This window comes from Nerophis ophidion, linkage group LG07, assembly GCF_033978795.1.
Source record: "Nerophis ophidion isolate RoL-2023_Sa linkage group LG07, RoL_Noph_v1.0, whole genome shotgun sequence".
Classification (NCBI taxonomy): domain Eukaryota; kingdom Metazoa; phylum Chordata; class Actinopteri; order Syngnathiformes; family Syngnathidae; genus Nerophis; species Nerophis ophidion.
The window spans coordinates 65,066,934-65,091,099 of NC_084617.1; the positions used below are offsets into that span (position 1 = coordinate 65,066,934).

The 24,166-nt window shown below is 43.3% G+C and overlaps 1 protein-coding gene across 1 annotated transcript in view; it reads right to left on the reverse strand.

The window, feature by feature from the left end:
• hmcn2 (hemicentin 2) overlaps positions 1 to 24,166 on the reverse strand; it is a 229,065-nt gene that overhangs the window by 159,181 nt on the left and 45,718 nt on the right. The window contains exons 14-20 of the mRNA XM_061906866.1: positions 22,695 to 22,808; positions 21,037 to 21,195; positions 20,769 to 20,963; positions 1,488 to 1,583; positions 1,279 to 1,406; positions 1,062 to 1,206; positions 708 to 820 (exon numbers count right to left, since the gene is read on the reverse strand). Of these exons, the coding sequence (XP_061762850.1) occupies positions 708 to 820; positions 1,062 to 1,206; positions 1,279 to 1,406; positions 1,488 to 1,583; positions 20,769 to 20,963; positions 21,037 to 21,195; positions 22,695 to 22,808 (950 nt within the window). The remainder of the gene's footprint in view (positions 1 to 707; positions 821 to 1,061; positions 1,207 to 1,278; positions 1,407 to 1,487; positions 1,584 to 20,768; positions 20,964 to 21,036; positions 21,196 to 22,694; positions 22,809 to 24,166) is intronic.

The following is a 24,166-nucleotide window of genomic DNA, read 5'->3' on the forward strand; positions in this document are numbered from 1 at the left end:
CGAACATGAAGTACCACCAGGAACTAAGGAAGGCAAAAACCAAACAGGATGTGATGTACAAACAGAACAAAACCAGAATATGACATGATCCAGTGACAGTAAGGGTACTTTCTGGACCAGGGTCGGGAACCTTTTTGGCTGATAGAGCCATACAAGCCAAATATTTTTAAAAGTATTTCAGTGAGAGCCATATAATTTATATATCTTTTAACACTGAATACAACTATATATGTGTGCATTTTTAAGAAAGACCAACATTTTTAGAGTATAATAAGTCTCTTATTCTTTTTAATAACATTGTTATTCTGAGGCTAACCAACAATAAATAAATTACTTCTTACCAATAATGCGACTTCTTGAACAGGTGCGGTTAGAAACCGGATGGATGGATGAAAATGCATGAGAATGTTTTATATTTTGAACGTTATTTTTGACACTGTGATTACCAGCGGAATTATTCATTACTTATCGTGTTCAGCAATGTCAGCTAAGATTTATCTGAGAGCCAGGTGCAGTCATCAAAAGAGCCACATCCGGCTCTAGAGCCATAGGTTCCCTACCCCTTTTCTGGACGCTTCCTCCATAATAATTATCCACCCATCCATTAAAATTGATTAAAATGAAATAAATAAAAATGTTAACTTGTCCCCATAACGTTTGGGTATTTTGCAGGCCGTAATAAGCATTATTATGAGACTACGGCCTACCTTGGACCAGGCCACAGTTGGCTTGGGAACGCCGCTTGTCTCGCATGATAATGTGATGGCCACACCTTCATTGGCAATGTAGCGGTAGGGCCCGGCGTTGATCTCGGGGGGCACTGTGGAAGAAGAAGGCCACAAAAGCACAGCTGACTATTTGTCAGGCCCACAGAATAATCGCTGGCCTTAGAAGGCTGACTGTTTCGGCCCTCCAGGCATTTCTTCATTACAAACTGATGATGAACCATAATCTGGCTTGTCTGTCATTACGCTTTCATGAGCCGAATGGAAGTCTCGCACCACTGGCAGCAGGTGGTCGTGTCACTGACATTGAGTTCAGAAAAACCGAGGACGACTTACCATGCACCTCAAGGCTCGCTGTGATGTTCATGGAGCCGACTACATTCACTGCCGTGCACACATATGTCCCAGCATCCTCTGGCACGGGTCTCTCGATGTGCAAACTTCCATCGCTCCTCACAAACATTTTCCCTTTCAGCGGAACCTTTGCAGAGGGAATACGTTCACAGTCACAGAAAAACAAATACAACTATGAAGAGACTTTAGTTAGACTTACAGGTTTTCCATTTTTTGACCAGTGTCTTTCTGGTAGAGGTATCCCAGCCAAGAGCATACAAGGGATACTTAAGGACTGACCAATGGTAGTGGTGATGATAGGGGCACCTTGAGCTAAGAGAGGGGGCTCTGCAAATAATGGAGGAATACACATTAGGTACCGAGAAGCGTCACTATCAGAGGGAATAGCATGTCTTTAATCAAGCCTACCTAATCCGGTGACACTGACTCTGGCCTCGGTCGTGATGCTTCCGAACTGGTTCTTGGCCTCACAGATGTAGAGCCCTTCATCATCCAGCCAGACACCTGAAGTAAATTTCAACATAATTAATTCAAAATTCAACAAATAATAACTTAAGAAATGAATACATTAATGAGATGGTTTGACAAAAATTGACTAGCTTTTAATCTCAGTACAACTATCCATCCATCCATTTTCTTCAGCTTATCCGAGGTCGGGTCGCAGGGAAGCCCAGACTTCCCTCTCCCCATCCACTTCGTCCAGCCCTTCCCGGGGAATCCCGAGGCGTTCCCAGGCCAGTCGGAAGACATAGTCTTCCCAACGTGTCCTGGGTCTTCCCCGTGGACGTGCCCAAAACACCGCCCTAGGGAGGCGTACGAGTGGCATCCTGACCAGATGCCCGAACCACCTCATCTGGCTCCTCTCGAGAGGAGCAGCGGCTTTACTTTGAGTTCCTCCCGGATGGCAGAGCTTCTCGCCCTATCTCTAAGGAAAAGCCCCGCCACCCAGCGGAGGAAACTCATTTCGGCCGCTTGTGCCCGTGATCTTGTCCTTTCGGTCATAACCCAAAGCTTACGACCATAGGTGAGGATGGGAACGTAGATCGACCGGTAAATTGAGAGCTTTGCCTTCCGGCTCGGCTCTTTCTTCACCACAACGGATCGATACAACGTCCGCATTACTGAATACGCCGAACCGATCCGCCTATCGATCTCACGATCCACTCTTCCATCACTCATGAACAAGACTCTGAGGTACTTGAACTCCTCCACTTGGGGCAGGGCCTACTCCCCAACCCGTAGATGGCCCTCCACCCTTTTCCGGGCGAAAACCATGGACTTGGAGGTGCTGATTTTCATCCCAGTCGCTTCACACTCGGCTGTGAGATCTGAAGATCCTGGCCAGAAGAAGCCCTCAGAACCACATCATCTGCAAACAGCAGAGACCTAATCCTGCAGCCACCAAACCGGATCCTCTCAACGCCTTGATTGCGCCTAGAAATTCTGTCCATAAAAGTTAAGAACAGAATCTGTGACAAAGGGCAGCCTTGGCGGAGTCCAACCCTCACTGGAAACGTGTCCGACGACTTACTGCCGGCAATGCCGACCAACAGTCCAACTAAAATAATAAAATTTTTGTAACAGTAGAAAAGAAAGTCAAACACAAAACTGATAGCTAGAGCAGATATTGACAGAGCGAAAGAAATCACATTTCTGGGAGTAATAATAGATGATACAATGAACTGGGAATCTCGTATAAAAAATATACAACGTAAAGTGGCAAGAAATATTTCAATAAGGCAAAACATGTTCTAGACCAGTGGTTCTTAACCTGGGTTCGATCGAACCCCAGGGGTTCGGTGAGTCAGAGGTCAAAACACATTTAACTCATGGTGTAAATACAAACTTCGCCCTATTGGCGTATTACGGATACGGCAACAGCTGACTGATTTGCAGGTGTGTAATTTTCTGTGAGTTCATGCACTGTGTTGGTTTTGTTGTTTGAACAAGGTGATGTTCATGCACGGTTCGTTTTGAGTAAAAAACATGGTAACACTTTAGTATGGGGAACATATTCACCATTAATTAGTTGCTTATTAACATGCAAATTAGTAACATATTGGCTCTCAACTATCCATCCATACATCCATTTTCTACCGCTTATTCCCTTGGGCTCGCAGGGGGCGCTGGTGCCTATCTCAGCTTCAATCGGGCGGAAGGCGGAGTACATACTGGACAAGTCGCCGCCTCATCACAGGGCTCTTAACTAGTCATTATTAAGTACTTATTAATGCATTTTTATAACCCTAACCCTCTAACCCTGACCCTAACCCTAACCAAATAACTGTAATTTAAGCCTTTATTACTTAGAATATGTTCCCCTAGTGTCCAAATAACTGTTGGGGCGGCATAGCTCGGTTGGTAGAGTGGAGTGGCCGTGCCAGCAACTTGAGGGTTGCAGGTTCGATTCCCGCTTGTGCCATCCTAGTCACTGCCGTTGTGTCCTTGGGCAAGACACTTTACCCATCTGCTCCCAGTGCCACCCACACTGGTTTAATTGTAACTTAGATATTGGGTGTCACTATGTAAAGCGCTTTGAGTCACTTGAGAAAAAGCGCTATATAAATATAATTCACTTCACAAATTAAGTCTGTGTTACTTAGAATATGTTCCCCATACTAAAGTGTTACCAAAAACATATAACTTTGTCTTCAATTTCAAAAAAAAAAAAAAAAAAATCACTAAAGAAGGGTTCAATGAAGGCGCATATAAAACTGGTGGAGTTCGGTACCTCCAACAAGGTTAAGAACCACTGTTCTAGATCAAAAATCACTTAATATTTTCTACCGCCAGCTAGTTTTTTCATGGGGAAATAACCACAAAAGTGCACTTCATTCATTAACCGTGTTACAAAAATGATCAGTGAGAATAATACATAATGTTGGATATAGATAACATACAATCGGTTTACTTCAGTCAAACATATTAAAATTGAACCTGCATTGGCAGGTGTAGCACCCTGAAACTAGAGTTGGATTTAAAATCTAAAGTTGTATTAAGATGCATAAATACAGTAATACTTTATTATGTAATGTTTTTCAGTTTTTATATTAATTTCCATCTATGATTGGTTATGGGCTTCACGGTGGTACAGGGGTTAGTGCGTCTGCCTCACAATACGAAGGTCCTGCAGTCCTGGGTTCAAATCCAGGCTCGGGATCTTTCTGTGTGGAGTTTGCATGTTCTCCCCGTGAATGCGTGGGTTCCCTCCGGGTACTCCGGCTTCCTCCCACCTCCAAAGACATGCACCTGGGGATAGGTTGATTGGCAACACTAAATTGGCCCTAGTGTGTGAATGTGAGTGTGAATGTTGTCTGTCTATCTGTGTTGGGCATGCGATGAGGTGGCGACTTGTCCAGTGTGTACCCCGCCTTCCGCCCGATTGTAGCTGAGATAGGCGCCAGCGCCCCCCGCGATCCCGAAAGGGAATAAGAGGTAGAAAATGGATGGATGGATGATTGGTTATGAGTATTGGGAAGGGGAGCTGCGTCATTTCTTAGGTTATGTGTGTAATGCACATGCTCGGGAAGGAAACTGGAAGTGGAATTGTGATAGCGGGGAAAAGGATATAAGAAAATGCCTGTAATATAAAACGTGGGTTTTTCGAATAAATATTGCACCGAAGAGATGATTTTTGGTCATTTTAGGGGTGCAACACAAACAGCAAAAAGTACGCACAAAGCAAACAATAATCTGCCAAGAACATACAACAATTCTTCTCAACAAAAGTGCAGGGATATAACCTTAGAGGAAAATGAAACCTAAACATTTTTATGTATATACAACACTTAGTATATCAGTATGTGGGATTAAATTATGGAATGATTTAAGCAAATAAGTCCAACAATGTAAAAGCCAGCATCTGTGCTGGTTTGGGGGTGCATCTGTGCCCAAGGCATGGGTAACTTACACATCTGTGAAGGCACCATTAATGCTGAATGGTACATACAGGTTTTGGAGCAACATATGTTGACATCCAAGCAACGTTATTATGGACGCCCCTGCTTATTTTAGCCAAACAATGCCAAGCCACATTCTGCATGTGTTACAACAGTACGACTTCATAGTAAAAAAGTGCAGGTACTAGACTGGGTTTGCCTGTAGTCCAGACCTGTCTCCCATTGAAAATGTGTGGCCCAATACGAAGCGTAAAATACAACAATGGTGACCAAGTACTGTTGAACGACTTAAGCTGTACATCAAGTAAGAATGGGTAAGAATTCCATTTGAAAAGCTTCAAAAATTGGTCTCTTTAGTTCCCAAACGTTTACTGAGTGTTGTTAAAAGGAAAGGCCATGTAACACAGTGGTAAAAATGCCCCTGTGCCAACTTTTATGGAATGTTTTGCTGCCAAATCAAAAAGGTCAACCAACGAACGAGGTTTCTCTCCAGAACCTCCTCTCTGGTCAACAAAAGCACCATGAAGATTCTAGCGGGAACTCCCATTCAACTTTTTTTCGATTACGCTTGCACCTCCTGGTACCCCAGCATCTTCAAAACCCTCAAATCTAGACTCCAAACATCCCAGAACAAGCTAGTCAGGTTACTTCTAGACCTCCCCCCCAGATCACACCTCACTCATACCCACTTCTCCAAAGTGGGCTGGCTCAGGGTGGAGGACAGAGTAAAACAACTTGCAGTGAGCCTAGTCTATAAAATCTGCTTTACCTCCCTAATACCGAAGTACTTGTCAAACTACTTCCTTAACGTAAATGACCGTCATAACCACAACACAAGGGGGAGCTACACAAACCACGCTAAACTCAGATTCCGATCTAACAAAGGTCTTATCTCATTCTCTTTCTATGCCACATCAATGTGGAATGCACTCCCAACAGGTGTGAAAGAAAATGCATCTCTATCCTCTTTCAAAAATTCACTTAAAGAACACCTCACTTATTCGGGTGTTACCATTTAGTGGTCAATTGTACGGAATATGTAGTGTACTGTGCAATTTACTAATGAAAGTCTCAATCAATCCACCATTTAGTTCTAAATTATGGATTATTCGCAAAAAAAATTGAGTTTCACAGTTCAAACATTAAATATTTGGTCTTTGCGGTCAATTCAATTGAATATAAATTGAAAAGGATTTGCAAATCAGTGTATTCTGTTTTTATGTATGAATTACACAATGTGCCGACTTCACAGGTTTTGGGTTTTGTACTAATATGATCCAGTTTAAGAGGCTGTTCAAGATAAAAAAAAATGTTTTAAAAGTACGAGGAAGAAAAATTCTACTAGACATCATGAATTTGATTCAAAATAAGATATTATTCACTTCATTATGTGAATCATAACTGACGGAACTATTTGTTTTAAGAGAACTGTTCTAATTAAAATTAATTGATGTTAAAGGGGAACATTATCACAATTTCAAAAGGGTTAAAAACAATAAAAATCAGTTCCCAGCGGCTTGTTGTATTTTTTGAAGTTTTTTTCAAAATTTTACCGGTCCCGAAATATCCCTAAATAAAGCTGTAAAGTGCCTTATGTTCCCTATCTTCGAAACCACTATCCATTTCCCTGTGACATCATACGGTGCTGCCAATACAAACAACATGGCGGTTACCACAGCAAGATATAGCGACTGTAGCTCGGATTCAGACTCTGATTTCAGCGGCTTAAGCGATTCAACAGATTACGCATGTATTGAAACACGGCCGGAGTATGGAGGCAGATAGCGAAAACGAAATTGAAGAAGAAATTGAAGCTATTGAGCGAATAGCTATTGACGATATTCGGCCATAGCATGGGTGTACCTAATGAAGTGGCCCATAGCATGGCTGCCTTATTAGCATCGCCGGTAAAATGTGCGGACCAAACGATCAGGACTTTCGCATCTTGTGACACTGGAGCAACTTAGATCCGTCGATTGGTAAGTGTTCGTTTCGCATTAAATGTGGGTATCTAGTTTAAAATGTAGATACAGCTAGCGTAAATAGCATGTTAGCATCCATTAGCGTAGCATGTTAGCCTCAATTAGCTGGCAGTCATGCCGTGACCAAATATGTCTGATTAGCACATAAGTCAACAACATCAACAAAACTCACCTTTGTGATTTCGTTGACTTAATCGTTGCAAATGCATCTGCAGGTTATCCATACATCTCTGTGCCATGTCTTTCTTAGCATCGCCGGTCAAATGTGCAGACACTCTGGCACATTCAATGGGGGTCTGGCGGCAAATTTCTTGCCAGTGGTGCAACTTGAATCCCTCCCTGTTAGTGTTGTTACACCCTCCGACAACACACCGACGAGGCATGATGTCTCCAAGGTTCCAAAAAATAGTCGAAAAAACGGAAAATAACAGAGCTGAGACCCGGTGTTTGTTATGTGAAAATGAACATGGCAGGTGTGTTACCTCGGGGACGTCACGTTCTGACGTTATCGCTAAAAGACCGATAAACAGAAAGGCGTTAATTTGCCAAAATTCACCCATTTAGAGTTCGGAAATCGGTTAAAAAAATACAAGGTCTTTTTTCTGCAACATCAAGGTATATATTGACGTTTGCATAGGTTTGGTGATAATGTTCCCCTTTAAGTGTGCTACAAAATGCAACACAACAATATGCGAACTTAGACTTAGACTTCCTTTTTATTGTCATTCAAATTTGATCTTTACAGTACAGATAGTAACAACATTTTGTTGCATTATCTCATGGTAGGATACAAGAACAATAAGGTGCATATATAAATAAATAGATTAATGTAGAGATGAATACCATATTTTTCGGACTATAAGTCGCAGTTTTTTCATAGTTTGGCCAAGAGTGCGACTTATACTCAGGAGCGACTTATGAGTGAAATTATTAACACATTACCGTAAAATATCAAATAATATTATTTAGCTCATTCACGTAAGAGACTAGATGTATAAGATTTCATGGGATTTAGCAATTAGGAGTGACAGATTGTTTGTTAAACGTATAGCATGTTCTATATGTTATAGTTATTTGAATGACTCTTACCATAATATGTTAGGTTAACATACCAGGCACCTTCTCAGTTGGTTATTTATGCGTCATATAACGTACACTTATTCAGCCTGTTGTTCACTATTCTTTATTTATTTTAAATTGCCTTTCAAATATTTATTCTTGGTGTTGGGTTTTATCAAATAAATTTCCCTAAAAAATGCCACATCAGTGCGATTTATATTGTGACGAACCCCAAGATGCAGAGAAAGGCGGCAGGCATCGTGCAGGTAAACATGATTTAATTCAACACTAAAACAAGAACAAACAAAAGGGTACAAACAAAAGGCGCGCACAAGGCGGAAAACAAACTTGGCTATGAACAAAAACTATCACAAAGGCTAACTGTGGACTAGAAACAAAAACACTTACTGTGACGAAGGAACTATGACATGTGCAGAATGAACAGAAGTAGACACAGCTACAACGAGAAGTATTAATGACATTCACAGGTAGTGGTGACAATAATCTAGCACTGACTGGGGGGGAAGGCAGCTTTAAAGTTAAAGTTAAAGTTAAAGTACCAATGATTGTCACACACGTACTAGATGTGGCAAAGTTATTCTCTGCATTTGACCCATCACCCTTGATCGTTGAGGGGAACAGTGGGCAGCAGCGGCCGCGCCCGGGTATCATTTATGGTGATTTAACCCCCAAGCAGGGAGGTAATGGGTCCCATTTTTATAGTCTTGGTATGACTCGGCCGGGATTTGAACTCACAACCTACCGATCTCAGGGCGGACACTCTAACCACTAGGCCACTGAGTAGTTAAATATGTATATCGTTAAATAGTATCTGGCTGATTGACACCAGGTGTGGCCAGGTGCCAATCAGCCACAGCACTCAGACAGAAAAACAGGAAGCGGACAAAATAAGAGCGCTGACGGGAAACAAAGACAACCGCAGAGGAAAAACTAAAACCTGGCCAAACTGTCAGGGACAAGCCTGATATATATATATATTTTTTCCTTCTTTATTATGCATTTTCGGCAGGTGCGACTTATACTCCGAAAAATACGTATATTGCTCTTTTGCATATGCATCCACGTTTATGGTGAGGGGAGCAGTGGGCAGCAGCGGCCGCGCCCGGGTATCATTTATGCTGATTTAACCCCCAATTCCAACCCTTAATGCTGAGTGCCAAGCAGGGAGGTAACGGGTCCCATTTTTATAGTCTTGGTATGACTCGGCCGGGATTTGAACTCACAACCTACCGATCTCAGGGCGTACACTCTAACCACTAGGCCACTGAGTAGTTAAATAGTTATATAGTTATATAGTTAAATAGTAGCTGGCTGATTGACACCAGGTGTGGCCAGGTGCCAATCAGCCACAGCACTCAGAGAGACAAACAGGAAACGGACAAAATAAGAGCGCTGACAGGAAACAAAGACAAACGCAGAGGAAAAACTAAAACCTGGCCAAACTGTCAGGGACAAGCCTGATATATATATATTTTTTTTTTCCTTCTTTATTATGCATTTTCGGCAGGTGCGACTTATACTCCAGAGCGACTTATACTCCGAAAAATACGTATATTGCTCTTTTGCATATGCATCCACGTTTATGGATGCATTTATGAACGTTGGTGATTGATATGACGCAAAAAGTGGTAGGATTGAATGAGCTTTGCTTCTTCCTACTCCTATTTGGACATGTCAGGAGAAATGAAAATATGTAAAAAAAAATGTGTGTTGTATAATAACTGAATACATGTTGGAAATAAAGGTAAACACCCATGAATGTGGACACTTCCTACAGAACAACAGAGCACCCTCTGCACAGCGGAGATAAGCAGCAAGCCTACAAATGGAGAGAAAACAAGTCGGCACTTCAATAACAAGTGGTCTTATTGGTTTGACTGCGCTGTAATTAGGAGTTAAAAATAGAAACTAACGGGATTAATGGGTTGGGGCCGTGCTGTCAGTGTGCTGACACATGTCTCACTCAGTCATGCTGGAAGATGAACATGTTATTGCTCAGGAAAAAAAAAAAAAAAAACGAGCCAAAGTTGAAACAGATGATGACGAGACATTTAACTTTCAAGCCGTGTGAGTGCAGAGGCTGACAAACACTTTTCCAATAAATGCAAGAAGAACAATAAAGCAGCACACGAGCCTCAATGTGTTTGACAGATGCCAAAAACTGGATTCATCCAAGTGTGACGGAGGAAGCAGCCCGTGCAAATGTCACCATCTTTCTCCACAATTGTCCACGACAATGCTATTAAAGGCCTACTGAAATTAGATTTTCTTATTTAAACGGGGATAGCAGGTCCATTCTATGTGTCATACTTGATCATTTCGCGATATTGCCATATTTTTGCTGAAAGGATTTAGTAGAGAACATTGACGATAAAGTTCCCAACTTTTGGTCGCTAATAAAAAAGCCTTGCCTTTACCGGAAGTAGCAGACTATGTCCGCGTGACGTCACGGGTTGTAGGGCTCTTCACATCCTCACATTGTTTACAATCATGGCCACCAGCAGCGAGAGCGATTCGGACCGAGAAAGTGACAATTTCCCCATTAATTTGAGCGAAAATGAAAGATTCATGGATGAGGCTATTAATAGTGAAGGACTAGGAAAAAAAAAAAAAAAGCAATTGCAGTGGGAGCGATTCAGATCTTATTAGACACATTTACTAGGATAATTCTGGAAAATCCCTTATCTGCCTATTGTGTTGCTAGTGTTTTAGTGAGATTATATTGTACATGAAAGTCGGAGGGGTGTGACCACCAGTGTCTCTGAGGGAAGTCACGCAGCTGCAGCAGGGCGCAAGCTCCGCTGATGTCTCCGGCAAGAGCCGACTTATTACCACAATTTTGTCACCGAAACCTGCCGGTTGACATGTGGTCGGGATCCATGTTCGCTTGACCGCTCTGATCCATAGTAAAGCCTCACCTTCGGGAATTTTAAACAAGGAAACACCGGCTGTGTTTGTGTGGCTAAAAGCTAAAAGCTTCCCACCTCCATCTTTCTACTTTGACTTCTCCATTATTAATTGAACAAATTGCAAAAGATTCAGCAACACAGATGTCCAGAATACTGTGTAATTATGCGATTAAAGCAGACTACTTATAGCTTGGATCGGGCTGGAAAATAATGTCCGCTACAACCCGAGACGTCAAACGCACGCGTCATCATACGGCGACGTTTTCAACACGACACTTTAAAATTGCAATTTAGTAAACTAAAAAGGCCGTATTGCATGGGTGTCAAACTCTGGCCCGCGGGCCAAATTTGGCCCGCCGTGTAATTTCATTTGGCCCTTGAGGCAATAATAAATTAGCATTAGAGCTGGCCCGCCGGTATAATACAGTGGCAGTGCCGCTGTATCACCGCATTCAACGCTAATTCTCATACTTGCCAACCGTCCCGATTTTTCCAGGAGAATCCCGGATTTCAGTGCCCGTCCCCGAAAATCTCCCGGGGCAACCATTCTCCCGAATATCCACCCGGACAACAATATTGGAAGCGTGCCTTAAAGGTACTGCTTTTAGCATCCTCTACAACCTGTCGTCACGTCTGCTTTTCCTCCACACAAACAGCGTGCTGGCCCAGTCATGTAATATATGCAGCTTCTACATACACACAAGTGAATGCAAGGCATACTTGGTCAACAGCCATACAGGTCACACTGAGGGTGGCCGTATAAACAACGTTAACACTGTTACACCACACTGTGAACCATCACCAAACAAGAATGACAAACACATTTCGGGGGAACATCCGCACCGTAACACAACATAAACACAACAGAACAACTACCCAGATCCCCTTGCAGCACTAACTCTTCAGGGATGGTACATTATACACCCCCGCTACCAACAAAACTCAATTTTGCATGTCACTATAAAGTTATATAAGCCTTGCTTGTTCAATATTCAATGCAAAACTTGTTTGGGTCCCTATTAAAAGGTTAAGTTGTTCAACTTTGGCCCACGGCTTTGTTCAGTTTAGAATTTTGGCCCACTCTGTATTTGAGTTTGACACCCCTGCCGTATTGGCATGTGTTGCAATGTTAATATTTCATCATTGATATATAAACTATCAGACTGTGTGGTGCATAGTAGTGGGTTTCAGTAGGCCTTTAATATTAATAGATTCCATTTATATAGCGCTTTTTTTTCTAGTGAATCAAAGCGTGTGACACGGAAGTTAAAGTACCAATGATTGTCACACACACACTAGGTGTGGTGAAATGTGTCCTCTGCATTTGACCCATCCCCTTGATCACCCCCTGGGAAGTGAGGGGAGCAGTGAGCAGCAGCGGTGCCACGCCCGGGAATCATTTATGGTGATTTAACCCCCAATTCCAACTCCAATGCTGAGTGCCAAGCAAGGAGGCAACGGGTCCCATTTTTATAGTCTTTGGTATGACTCGGCCGGGATTTGAACTCACAACCTACCGATCTCAGTGCGGACACTCTAACCACTAGGACACTAGGGGTGGACGGACAGAAACGTGACTGCCAATTTGCACCCACAACTTCTCTGACCAGCAGCAAACATTCTTTATGTACGTGTCCATGCACTAAATTAGTCTGATTTTTTAAAATAGTTTGGCTCTAAATAAGCCTCCTACAGCCCATAGAGACACCTTAATAATAATAAGCCAGAACTATCGAGGCAATGGATAAAACCTGCTCAGTGGCCTTGTGGTTACACTGCAAAAACTTAACTCTAAATAAGATTAAATATCTCAAATAAGAGTGCCATCCATCCATCCATCATCTTCCGCTTATCCGAGGTCGGGTCGCGGGGGCAGCAGCCTAAGCAGGGAAGCCCAGACTTCCCTATCCCCAGCCACTTCGTCTAGCTCTTCCCGGGGGATCCCGAGGCGTTCCCAGGCCAGCCGGGAGACATAGTCTTTCCAACGTGTCCTGGGTCTTCCCCGTGGCCTCCTACCGGTTGGACGTGCCCTAAACACCTCCCTAGGGAGGCGTTCGGGTGGCATCCTGACCAGATGCCCGAACCACCTCATCTGGCTCCTCTCGATGTGGAGGAGCAGCGGCTTTACGTTGAGCTCCTCCCGGATGGCAGAGCTTCTCACCCTATCTCTAAGGGAGAGCCCCGCCACCCGGCGGAGGAAACTCATTTCGGCCGCTTGTACCCGTGATCTTATCCTTTCGGTCATGACCCAAAGCTCATGACCATAGGTGAGGATGGGAACGTAGATCGACCGGTAAATTGAGAGCTTTGCCTTCCGGCTCAGCTCCTTCTTCACCACAACGGATCGATACAACGTCCGCATTACTGAAGACGCCGCACCGATCCGCCTGTCGATCTCACGATCCACTCTTCCCCCACTCGTGAACAAGACTCCTAGGTACTTGAACTCCTCCACTTGGGGCAGGGTCTCCTCCCCAACCCGGAGATGGCACTCCACCCTTTTCCGGGCGAGAACCATGGACTCGGACTTGGAGGTGCTGATTCTCATTCCGGTCGCTTCACACTCGGCTGCGAACCGATCCAGTGAAAGCTGAAGATCCCGGCCAGATGAAGCCATCAGGACTACATCATCTGCAAAAAGCAGAGACCTAATCCCGTGGCCACCAAACCGGAACCCCTCAACGCCTTGACTGCGCCTAGAAATTCTGTCCATAAAAGTTATGAACAGAATCGGTGACAAAGGACAGCCTTGGCGGAGTCCAACCTTCACTGGAAAAGTGTCCGACTTACTGCCAGCAATGCGGACCAAGCTCTGACACTGATCATACAGGGAGCGGACCGCCACAATCAGACAGTCCGATACCCCATACTCTCTGAGCACTCCCCACAGGACTTCCCGAGGGACACGGTCGAATGCCTTCTCCAAGTCCACAAAGCACATGTAGACTGGTTGGGCAAACTCCCATGCACCCTCAAGAACCCTGCCGAGAGTATAGAGCTGGTCCACAGTTCCACGACCAGGACGAAAACCACACTGTTCCTCCTGAATCCGAGGTTCGACTATCCGGCGAAGCCTCCTCTCCAGTACACCTGAATAAACCTTACCGGGAAGGCTGAGGAGTGTGATCCCACGATAGTTGGAACACACCCTCCGGTCCCCCTTCTTAAAGAGAGGGACCACCACCCCGGTCTGCCAATCCAGAGGTACCGCCCCCGATGTCCACGCGATGCTGCAGAGTCTTGTCAACCAAGACAGCCCCACAGCATCCAGAGCCTTAAGGAACTCCGGGCGGATCTCATCCACCCCCGGGGCCTTGCCGCCGAGGAGCTTTTTAACTACCTCAGCGACCTCAGCCCCAGAAATAGGAGAGTCCACTACAGATTCCCCAGGCACCGCTTCCTCAAAGAAAGACGTGTTGGTGGGATTGAGGAGGTCTTCGAAGTATTCCCTCCACCGATCCACAACATCCGCAGTCGAAGTCAGCAGAACACCATCCGCACCATACACGGTGTTGATAGTGCACTGCTTCCCCTTCCTGAGGCGCCGTATGGTGGTCCAGAATCGCTTCGAAGCCGTCCGGAAGTCGTTTTCCATGGCTTCCCCGAACTCTTCCCATGTCCGAGTTTTTGCCTCCGCGACCGCTAAAGCTGCACACCGCTTGGCCCGTCGGTACCCGTCCACTGCCTCCGGAGTCCTATGAGCCAAAAGAACCCGATAGGACTCCTTCTTCAGCTTGACGGCATCCCTCACTGCTGGTGTCCACCAACGGGTTCTGGGATTACCGCCACGACAGGCACCAACAACCTTGCGGCCACAGCTCCAATCAGCCGCCTCGACAATAGAGGTTCGGAACATGGTCCACTCGGACTCAATGTCCCGCACCTCCCTCGTGACATGTTCAAAGTTCTCCCGGAGGTGTGAATTGAAACTCTCTCTGACAGGAGACTCTGCCAGACGTTCCCAGCAGACCCTCACAATGCGCTTGGGCCTGCCAGGTCTGTCCGGCATCCTCCCCCACCATCGCAGCCAACTCACCACCAGGTGGTGATCGGTAGAAAGCTCCGCCCCTCTCTTCACCCGAGTGTCCAAAACATAAGGCCGCAAATCCGATGACACAACTACAAAGTCGATCATGGAACTGCGGCCTAGGGTGTCCTGGTGCCAAGTGCACATATGGACACCCTTATGTTTGAACATGGTGTTTGTTATCGACAAACTGTGACGAGCACAAAAGTCCAATAACAAAACACCACTCGGGTTTAGATCCGGGCGACCATTCTTCCCAATCACGCCTCTCCAGGTTTCACTGTCGTTGCCAACATGAGCGTTGAAGTCTCCCAGTAGGACAAGGGAATCACCCGGAGGAGCACTTTCCAGTACTCCCTCGAGTGTACCCAAAAAGGGTGGGTATTCTGAACTGCTGTTTGGTGCGTAAGCACAAACAACAGTCAGGACCCGTCCCCCCACCCGAAGGCGAAGGGAAGCTACCCTCTCGTCCACTGGGTTGAACTCAAACGTACAGGCTTTGAGCCGGGGGGCAACCAGAATTGCCACCCCAGCCCGTCGCCTCTCACTGCCGGCAACGCCAGAGTGGAAGAGGGTCCAGTCCCTCTCGAGAGAACTGGTTCCAGAGCCCTTGCTGTGCGTCGAGGTGAGTCCGACTATATCCAGCCGGAACTTCTCTACCTCGCGCACTAGCTCAGGCTCCTTCCCCCCCAGTGAGGTGACGTTCCACGTCCCAAGAGCTAGCTTCTGTAGCCGAGGATCGGACCGCCAAGTGCCCTGCCTTCGGCTGCCGCCCAGCTCACAATGCACCCGACCTCTATGGCCCCTCCTATGAGTGGTGAGCCCATTGGAGGGATGACCCACGTTGCCTCTTCGGGCTGTGCCCGGCCGGGCCCCATGGGAACAGGCCCGACCACCAGGCGCTCGCCATCGTGCCCCAACTCCGGGCCTGGCTCCAGAGCGGGGCCCCGGTGACCCACGTCCGGGCGAGGGAAATCTGGGTTCATTTCGTTGTAATTCCATAGAAGTCTTTGATAATAAGAGTGATAATTGCTTAGTTTCTGTCTAATAAGATCATTCTAGTCACTAAGCAGATTTTATGTTCGAGTGTTTTACTTGTTTTAAGGGTTTTGCTCCTAAATGATCTCAGTAAGATATTGCAGCTTGTTGCTGAGATTTGATGACCTATATTGAGTAAAACATGCTTGAAACTAGAATATCAACTGTTGCAAAGGTGTGTCAACAACACTCACAAGTATAAAATTATTTTTTTAAAGTAATAATTTCTTATTTTAAGCATGAAAAAAAAATCATGACTTTGACACAATTGTGTCTCATAATCAAAACAGATGACAGCCTAATGGACTTTGCTGATTTATTTTCAATGAAACAATAGAAAATAGTAGTACAGTACAGTACAGTAAACTGACAGTTAGTACTTAAACATTTAACATGTGACATTTCAAGCTATTTTGAACAGAAATAGTTCATGCACATTCAGATGAATTTTTCAAAATTAAAATAAAAAAAAAATAGTAAGTGATGTCATGATGTCATGTTATCGATGAAAAAAGGCATTTTAGACAGTAGGATTGGCCTGAGTGACTAGGAGACCCCGAGAGTAACAAGCGCTTGCCTTTTTGCTTTTCCATTAAGAACTTAAATTAGTTTTTAGTATAAGTTTGCTAGTTTCGAAAAAAGGTAAGGCCAAGCGCATATCATTATGTCAAGATAATGGCACTAGCATTTACTTCATTTAAAAACATTTTTCAACATATTGAGCAAAAACTCTCATATTTTTTTTTAACAAGAAAAGTGCACTTGTTATTAGTGAGAATATACTTATTTTAAGGTATTTTTGGGTCCATTGAGGTTAGCTAATTAGGGTCCGCCCTGCCTATGGCAACGGACTCCACAGGAGTCCTTTGCCATAGGCAAGGACCCTATTGAATCTCGTGCGTTTTATTATTATTATCATTCTTTATTATTCCGCACCGTCGCGCCCCAATTTCACCCCCTTAACATGCTTCAAAACTCACCAAAGTTGACACACACGTCGGTCTACCGTGACACCCCAACATATTAAGCAACCAAACCCCAAAAATGAAAATTGCGCGCTAGCGCCCCCTAGGAAGAGATAAAAAACAGACTGCTCGTAACTTCCGTTAGGAATGTCGTCGAGACATGAAACAAAAACCTCTGTGTAGGTCTGACTTAGACCTACATTTCCAATAAAAAACGTCTGTACCCAAAATCAACAGAAATTTAGCAAAAAACTCATTCGAAGCAAAATTTTTGCAAAAAATGCTACTTTTGCCTCTGTGAGCTGTAATTTGACCCCCTTAAAATGCTTCAAAACTCACCAAACTTGGCAGACACCTCAGGACTGGCAGAAATTGCGATCTAATGAAAAAAATAAAAAATAAAACTCAAAATTGCGCTCTAGCGCAATTTTTGAAAACTCAAAATTTCGCTCTATTGCAATTTTTGAATAAAACACAGAAAAAAATGCTCCTAGGAAGAGGAAACAGATAAAACTGCTTGTAACTTCTGGTAGGAATGTCGGACAGACATGAAACAAAAACCTCAATGTAGGTCTCACATAGACCTACATTTTGATGATTGGCATCTTTCAGTTGAAATCAACAGGAAGTTGGCAATTACGCCTTCAAAATAAAAGTTTTGTAAAAAGCCGTCACCTTTTTCCAGACAAAACTGCTTGTAACTTCTGTTAGGAATGTCGTAGAGACATGAAACAAAGACCTCTATGTTGGTCTGACTAAGACCAAGGCTTCAGTCGTGGGGGCAGCAGCCAAAGGCGGACCCGACCAACGCTGCTTGCAGCTTTAATTTTACTTGTTTTGGAAAGTCTTGACAAGCCAAATGGTCTTGTTCTATCGGCAGATAATTTTGCTTAGTTCAGATAAAATACACCTAATTTTATTTATTTTTTTTCTTGTTTTTTAACACTGACTTTTTGCAGAGTAGAATGTCCTCCGTAAGATCGGTAAGTCGAGTTCAAACCCCAGCCGAGTCATACCAAAGACTATAAAATTGGGACCCATTACCCCCCTGCTTGGCACTCGGCATCAAGTGGGTCAAGTGTCTTACCCAAAGATACAACGTCAGTGACTAGGATGGCGGAAGCTGGATTTGTACCAGGAACCCTTAAGTTTCTGTTCGGCTGCCCCACAAGCGATGAACATGCAGAGAAACGTGTTACTGTAATTTACAAATGTTGATCCAACCTGCAGGTGCAAGCCGCAAGAAGATGTTTATTTTCACCAAGCAAAGTGTTTTCCTCAGATGCAACACATTTGCATGCACGCTCCACCAATTCTTCTGCAATGTTTGCTGGAAGAACTGACCCACCTCCTCCACCATTGCACACACGCACACACATGAAGCGTAAAATACCACAACTGTTGAACAACTTAAGGTGTGCATCAAGCAAGAATGGGAAAGAATTCCAACTGAAAAGCTTCAAAAATGTGTCTCCTCTGTTCCCAAACGTTTACTGTGTGTTGTTAAAAGGAAAGGCCATGTAACACAGTGGTAAAAATGTAAAAATGCCCCTGTGACAACTTTTTTGCAATGTGTTGTTGCCATTACATTCAAGGTTAATGATTATTTGCAAAAACAATTAAGTTTCTCAGTTCAAACATTAAACATCTTGTATTTAAAGTCTATTCAATTGAATATAAGTTGAAAAGGATTTGCATATCATTGTATTCTGTTGTTATTTACGAATTACTCAACGTGCCAACTTTACTGGTTGTGGGATAAACCTCGGGTCGGGCCGGTGACATGACGAAAAAATAGATTTTAATTAGATTCGGGCGGGTGGCGGTTGAACCATCCGGAAATATTTGATATACATGGTTCTGGGATCGGTATCCTTTACCATTCAAATAGCCATTTATGACCCATGTCACAAAATTAAGAAGACAATAGAAAACGCTAATATTCTCTAGAATGACTGCCGGCAGTCACCCAGATAATAAGTACTAGGGCGTGCTATGAAGTCATTGACTTTTTCTCCTTCTACAGCATGTAAGATCCGCTTGTCAGTCCAGCAACATGTTGTGTGTGTGGCTTCCGCAGCAACACGCACACGACTGCAAGGCATACTGGGTGACACAGAGTACACTAATGGTTGTGATATAAACAATTTTAACACTCTTAGTAATATGCGCCACGCTGTGAAGCCACACCAAACAAGATTGACAAACACATTTCGGGAGAACATCCTCACAGTAACACAACAAACGCAACACAACAAATACCCAGAGTCCTTTGTATCCATGACACTGCCTGACTATTTCATACACCCCGCTAGCAGCAAACCCTGACTCCCCCGTGCGTCGGTAAGGTGGGTGGGGTTGGGGGCGCGGGGGTGTAAAATATATTCAGGAAGACTCACGGATACAAAGGATTATGGGTATTAGTTGTGTTGCGTTTATGTTGTGTTACTGTGAGGATGTTTACCCGAAATGTGTTTGTCAATCTTGTTTTGTGTGGCTTCACAGCATGGCGCATATTAGTAAGTGTTAAAGTTGTTTATATCACAACCATCAGTGTACTCTGTATCACCCAGTATGCCTTTCAATCTTGTACGTGTGATTGCGGAAGCTGCACACAACATGTTGCCGGATTAACAATCGGTTTGTACATGTTGTTGAAGGTGTCAGAGGCAATGGCTTCACACCACGCCCATATTCTTGTCATCAGAATGGACGCCATTGGATAATCGCGAGAACATTGGCGGCTCCCATTGTCTTCATTACTCTGTGAAACCGGTTTAAATAGCTCTGTGAGTGGTAAAGGTGGCCGACCTCTGATGTATTTCAGCGGGTGGGCGGCGGGCGGTTGCGGTTCTGATAAAATGTTGGTTTGGGTGGACGGGGGGTGGATGACGACTTTAGTGATGCAGTTGCGGATGATATAATTGCCTATCCGCGCATCTCTAATATATATATATATATACATATATATATACACACCGGAGCCCTTTAACATTTACTATAGATAACTAATTTTATGCAAATCTTTAAAAAAAAAAAAGAAACTACTTAGAATAGAAATTCAAAGTGTTACAATTAAAAAAATATATATATATGACATGTTTGCTACTATTATTCACGACGGAATTTCTAGTTTTGAACAAAAAAAAAGTTGTAAAAAATAAGAATCCAAACAGGTATCCTACACTATAAAACTTCTATAGGACATTTTTGTTCTTTAGTTACTCTATGGCTAGAAAATTAAGTACACTCCATAGGGTCAATAAACATTTAGTCCCGGGAGTACAAAAGAGTTAGAGCGGTCAAGATTAGTCATTTCTTCCAATGCAATACATAAATGTCTTTGTGAAGTCTATTTGAAGTCTAATGACCCACTGGGTCATTATTGTCACCGATGTCCCACTGGGTGTGAGTTTTCCCTGCCCTTATGTGGGCCTACCGAGGATGTCGTAGTGGTTTGTGCAGCCCTTTGAGACACTAGTGATTTAGGGCTATATAAGTAAACATTGATTGATTGATTGATTTAAAAGGTTCCAGCCCACTGATTTTATTTTGCTTTGCGTGTTAGTCTCTCTCTCGAGGAAAGACTGGTGTGTCGTTTCCTTTGATGTTAATCATCTTACAATGTTATGTCGAGGTAAAGTCCTAACAATTTTATGGACAAATGTTACAATTTATAGTCACGGTGGAGAGTGGCCGCGAACTATTTTCTTCTTCCTCGAGGGCGGTGTAACAGAAAATATATGAGTAGTCCTGGTGTAAGCCACTAAAGTTCATGGGGTAACTCACTCTGAATTAGGAGGAATCCATTCTGCAGCTGCATTTTTCTACCGTGGGTCTCTTCCCTTGTGAGGATAGGTCTCCCGTCTTGTGTGTACCAGGTCAATGTCGGTCGCGGGAAACCTCGGGCCGCACAGGGGAGGGTGATGTTCTCCCCTACGTTAGCCGTCGTGTCCACGGGGGCTTCAGAGAACAAAGGGCCCGCTGTGGAGAGAAACCCGGTCAGGGACACGTATTGCTTTGTTTGATTTGGAGTTTGAAGGCATCCAGGTCTCACCTCCAACCTCCAGACTGACTGTGCCAGATGAAGTCCCAGCAGGGCTGCTGGCCACACAGCTGTACTGACCAGCATCCACTTCCTGTACCCCTCGAATGTGCAGGGTCCCACGGTGGATGTCCTGCTCAACGAAAGGAGCAGCGCCCACTTCAAGGTCCCCTAGGAACATGAAAAAAAAACAAAAAAAACTTTTCTTGATCTTTAACTATCCCAATGTATTTTTACTGCAGCTGTGAAATTTAATATGATAATAACAAGTTAAGAAAGTTCATTTTTATTTTAACACGCGATTGTGTGACCCACACATACATATATATACACATCCATATACATATATATATATATATATACTGTATATTTATACTGTATATATATACTGTATATATATATAGTATGTATATATTATATAGTGTATATATACACATACATACAGACATATAAATATATACATTTATATATATAGATTGATTTATACATATATGCATGTATATATTTATACATATAGATTGATTTATACATATATATGTACACACATACATATATATAAACACACATATACATATATATATATATATATATATATATATTTAGATATATATATATATATATATATATATATATATATATATATATATATATACATATATATATATATATATGGATGTGTGGGAAAAATCACAAGACTACTTCATCTCTACAGAACTGTTTCATGAGGGGTTCCCTCAATCATCAGGAGATTTTAATGGAAGAATTCACATACAAGTTTATATAGGGCACAGAGTGGGTGGGTAAAGGCAGGCGTAGGAGCGTGGTGATTGGCTCATGTGTTACCTAGGAGGTATTTCCGTCTGTGACGGCATGTTGATATGATTTCACTGCGCTTGTTGAGGGTTGACAGGTCTGGATGATATATAATAAACAGTTTCTCTTTTAAGCATAGGTTGCATCCTTTATTACCACTGTTGTAAGGAGTGCCGGATGCAAGAATTTGCCAATGTTATTGAATATTCAACATTATTGTTTTTGAGATTCCAAATGTGCTTGCTGAGTTCTGTAGAATTCCGTAAAGTCTGGTTTCTAAAGGAGGCCTTGTGATTATTTCATCTGGCTTTAAACGCTCCTTCAGTTAATCCTACGTACGTGTTGGATGTGCTAATGTCCTTGCGTGTTACCATTGCTTGGTAAATGACTGATGTTTGTAAGCACGCCCCGTTGAGAGGGCAATCAGGTGTCTTGCGGCAGTTACATTCCTTATTGGTTTCAGAGTCGTTTAGTCTGGGGGTAGGCAGTCCTTTTGCAATTGCTTTGTTGTGGTTTGAAATGATTTGTTGTATGTTATTCATACAGCTGTAGCCCAATTTAATGTTGTTCTTGTTGAATATTTTTCTTAGGGTGTTGCTTTTGGGGAAGTGTTTGTCGATCAGAGTGAGGAACTTGTGGCCGATATTGGTTGAGACGTTTTTGCTGAATGGGGGGTTGTACCAGATGATGTTGTTTTCGTTTTTTGCTCTTTTTTGGTTGGTTTCCTGGTGTGGGTTCATACATATATATATATATATATATATATATATACACAGCCCGGCCCCTGGCCAGATTTTTTTTAACCCAATGCGGTCCCCGGGTCAAAAAGTTTGGGGACCCCTGTAATAGAGTGTTACCTTTAAACCAATGGATGAGTGGAGGGGGTATTCCATTAGCCCGACACTCCAGAGTAGCATCACCCCCAACAGCTACAAGTAGTAGCTGTTGTACCACGGTGATGACTGGAACCTCTGAGGAAAATAGTCAAAATTAGATAAAGGTCAAGTGAAAGATAGATAAATAGAATAAACAATTCTAAGCTTCCAGTATGAAAAAAAAACTCCAGCTGAGGGGATAATAAATTCAACACAATAGCAAGGCGCTGCCTTGTCCGATCAGGGTTATTAGAAATGACATGATTCAGTCCATAAAGGTTGTGGTTTCCAGCAGCCACTGACGGATGTCTGAAACATAATACTCAACATTGTCAATATAAGTAAAACTGGAGTTGAATTACTGAGCGGAATGTGGCCACACTTGCATCTCCTCATGGCTTAAAGGCCTACTGAAACCCACTACTACCGACCACGCAGTCTGATAGTTTATATATCAATGATGAAATATTAACATTGCAACACATGCCAATACGGCCTTTTTAGTTTACTAAATTGCATTTTTAAATTTCCCGCGGAGTTTCTTGTTGAAAACGTCGCAGAATGATGACGCGTGCGCGTGACGTCACGGACTGTAGAGGACATATTAGCGCAGCACCATTTGTGGCTAAAAGTCATCTCTTTTCATCGCATAATTACACAGTATTCTGGACATCTGTGTTGCTGAATCTTTTGCAATTAGTTCAATTAATAATGGATAAGTCAAAGTAGAAAGATGGAGTTGGGAAGCTTTAGCCTTTAGCCACACAAACACACGGTGATTCCTTGTTTAAAATTCCCGGAGGTGAAGCTTTACTATGGATCAGAGCGGTCAAGTGAACATGGATCCCGACCACTTGTCAACCGGCAGGTTTCGGTGAGAAAATTGTGGTAAAAAGTCGCCTCTTACCGGCGATCAGCTGAGCTTGCGCCGTCCATGCAGCTGCCGTCAACTTCCCTCAGAGACTGGCCTCAAGACACCCGTGGACACACCCCTCCGACTATCAGGTACTATATAATCTCACTAAAACACTAGTATCACAATAGAAAGATAAGGGATTTCCCAGAATTATCCTAGTAAATGTGTCTAAAAACATCTGAATCCGTCCCAATGCAATCAATTTTCCTTTTTTTTTTTCTAGTCCTTCGCTATCAATGTAATCATCCACAAACCTTTCATTGTCGCTCAAATTAATGGGGAAATTGTCGTTTTCTCGGTCCGAATAGCTCTTGCTGCTGGAGGCTCTGTCTCGCCAAATTTCTTTCCTCCTACAAAAACCTTCCACCCGAAAGAAACTACTTGAATGACCCCAATGAAGGTGGAAGGACCTTAAAGCAGCCCACACAGCTGCCTGTTTTAAAAGCATTATAATTGGCTGATTGTTATCGGTGAAAAATAACGGTGAGGAAAAAATATTAGCATTCCAGCATGCTAACCTTTCAAGCTATTTTTGTTT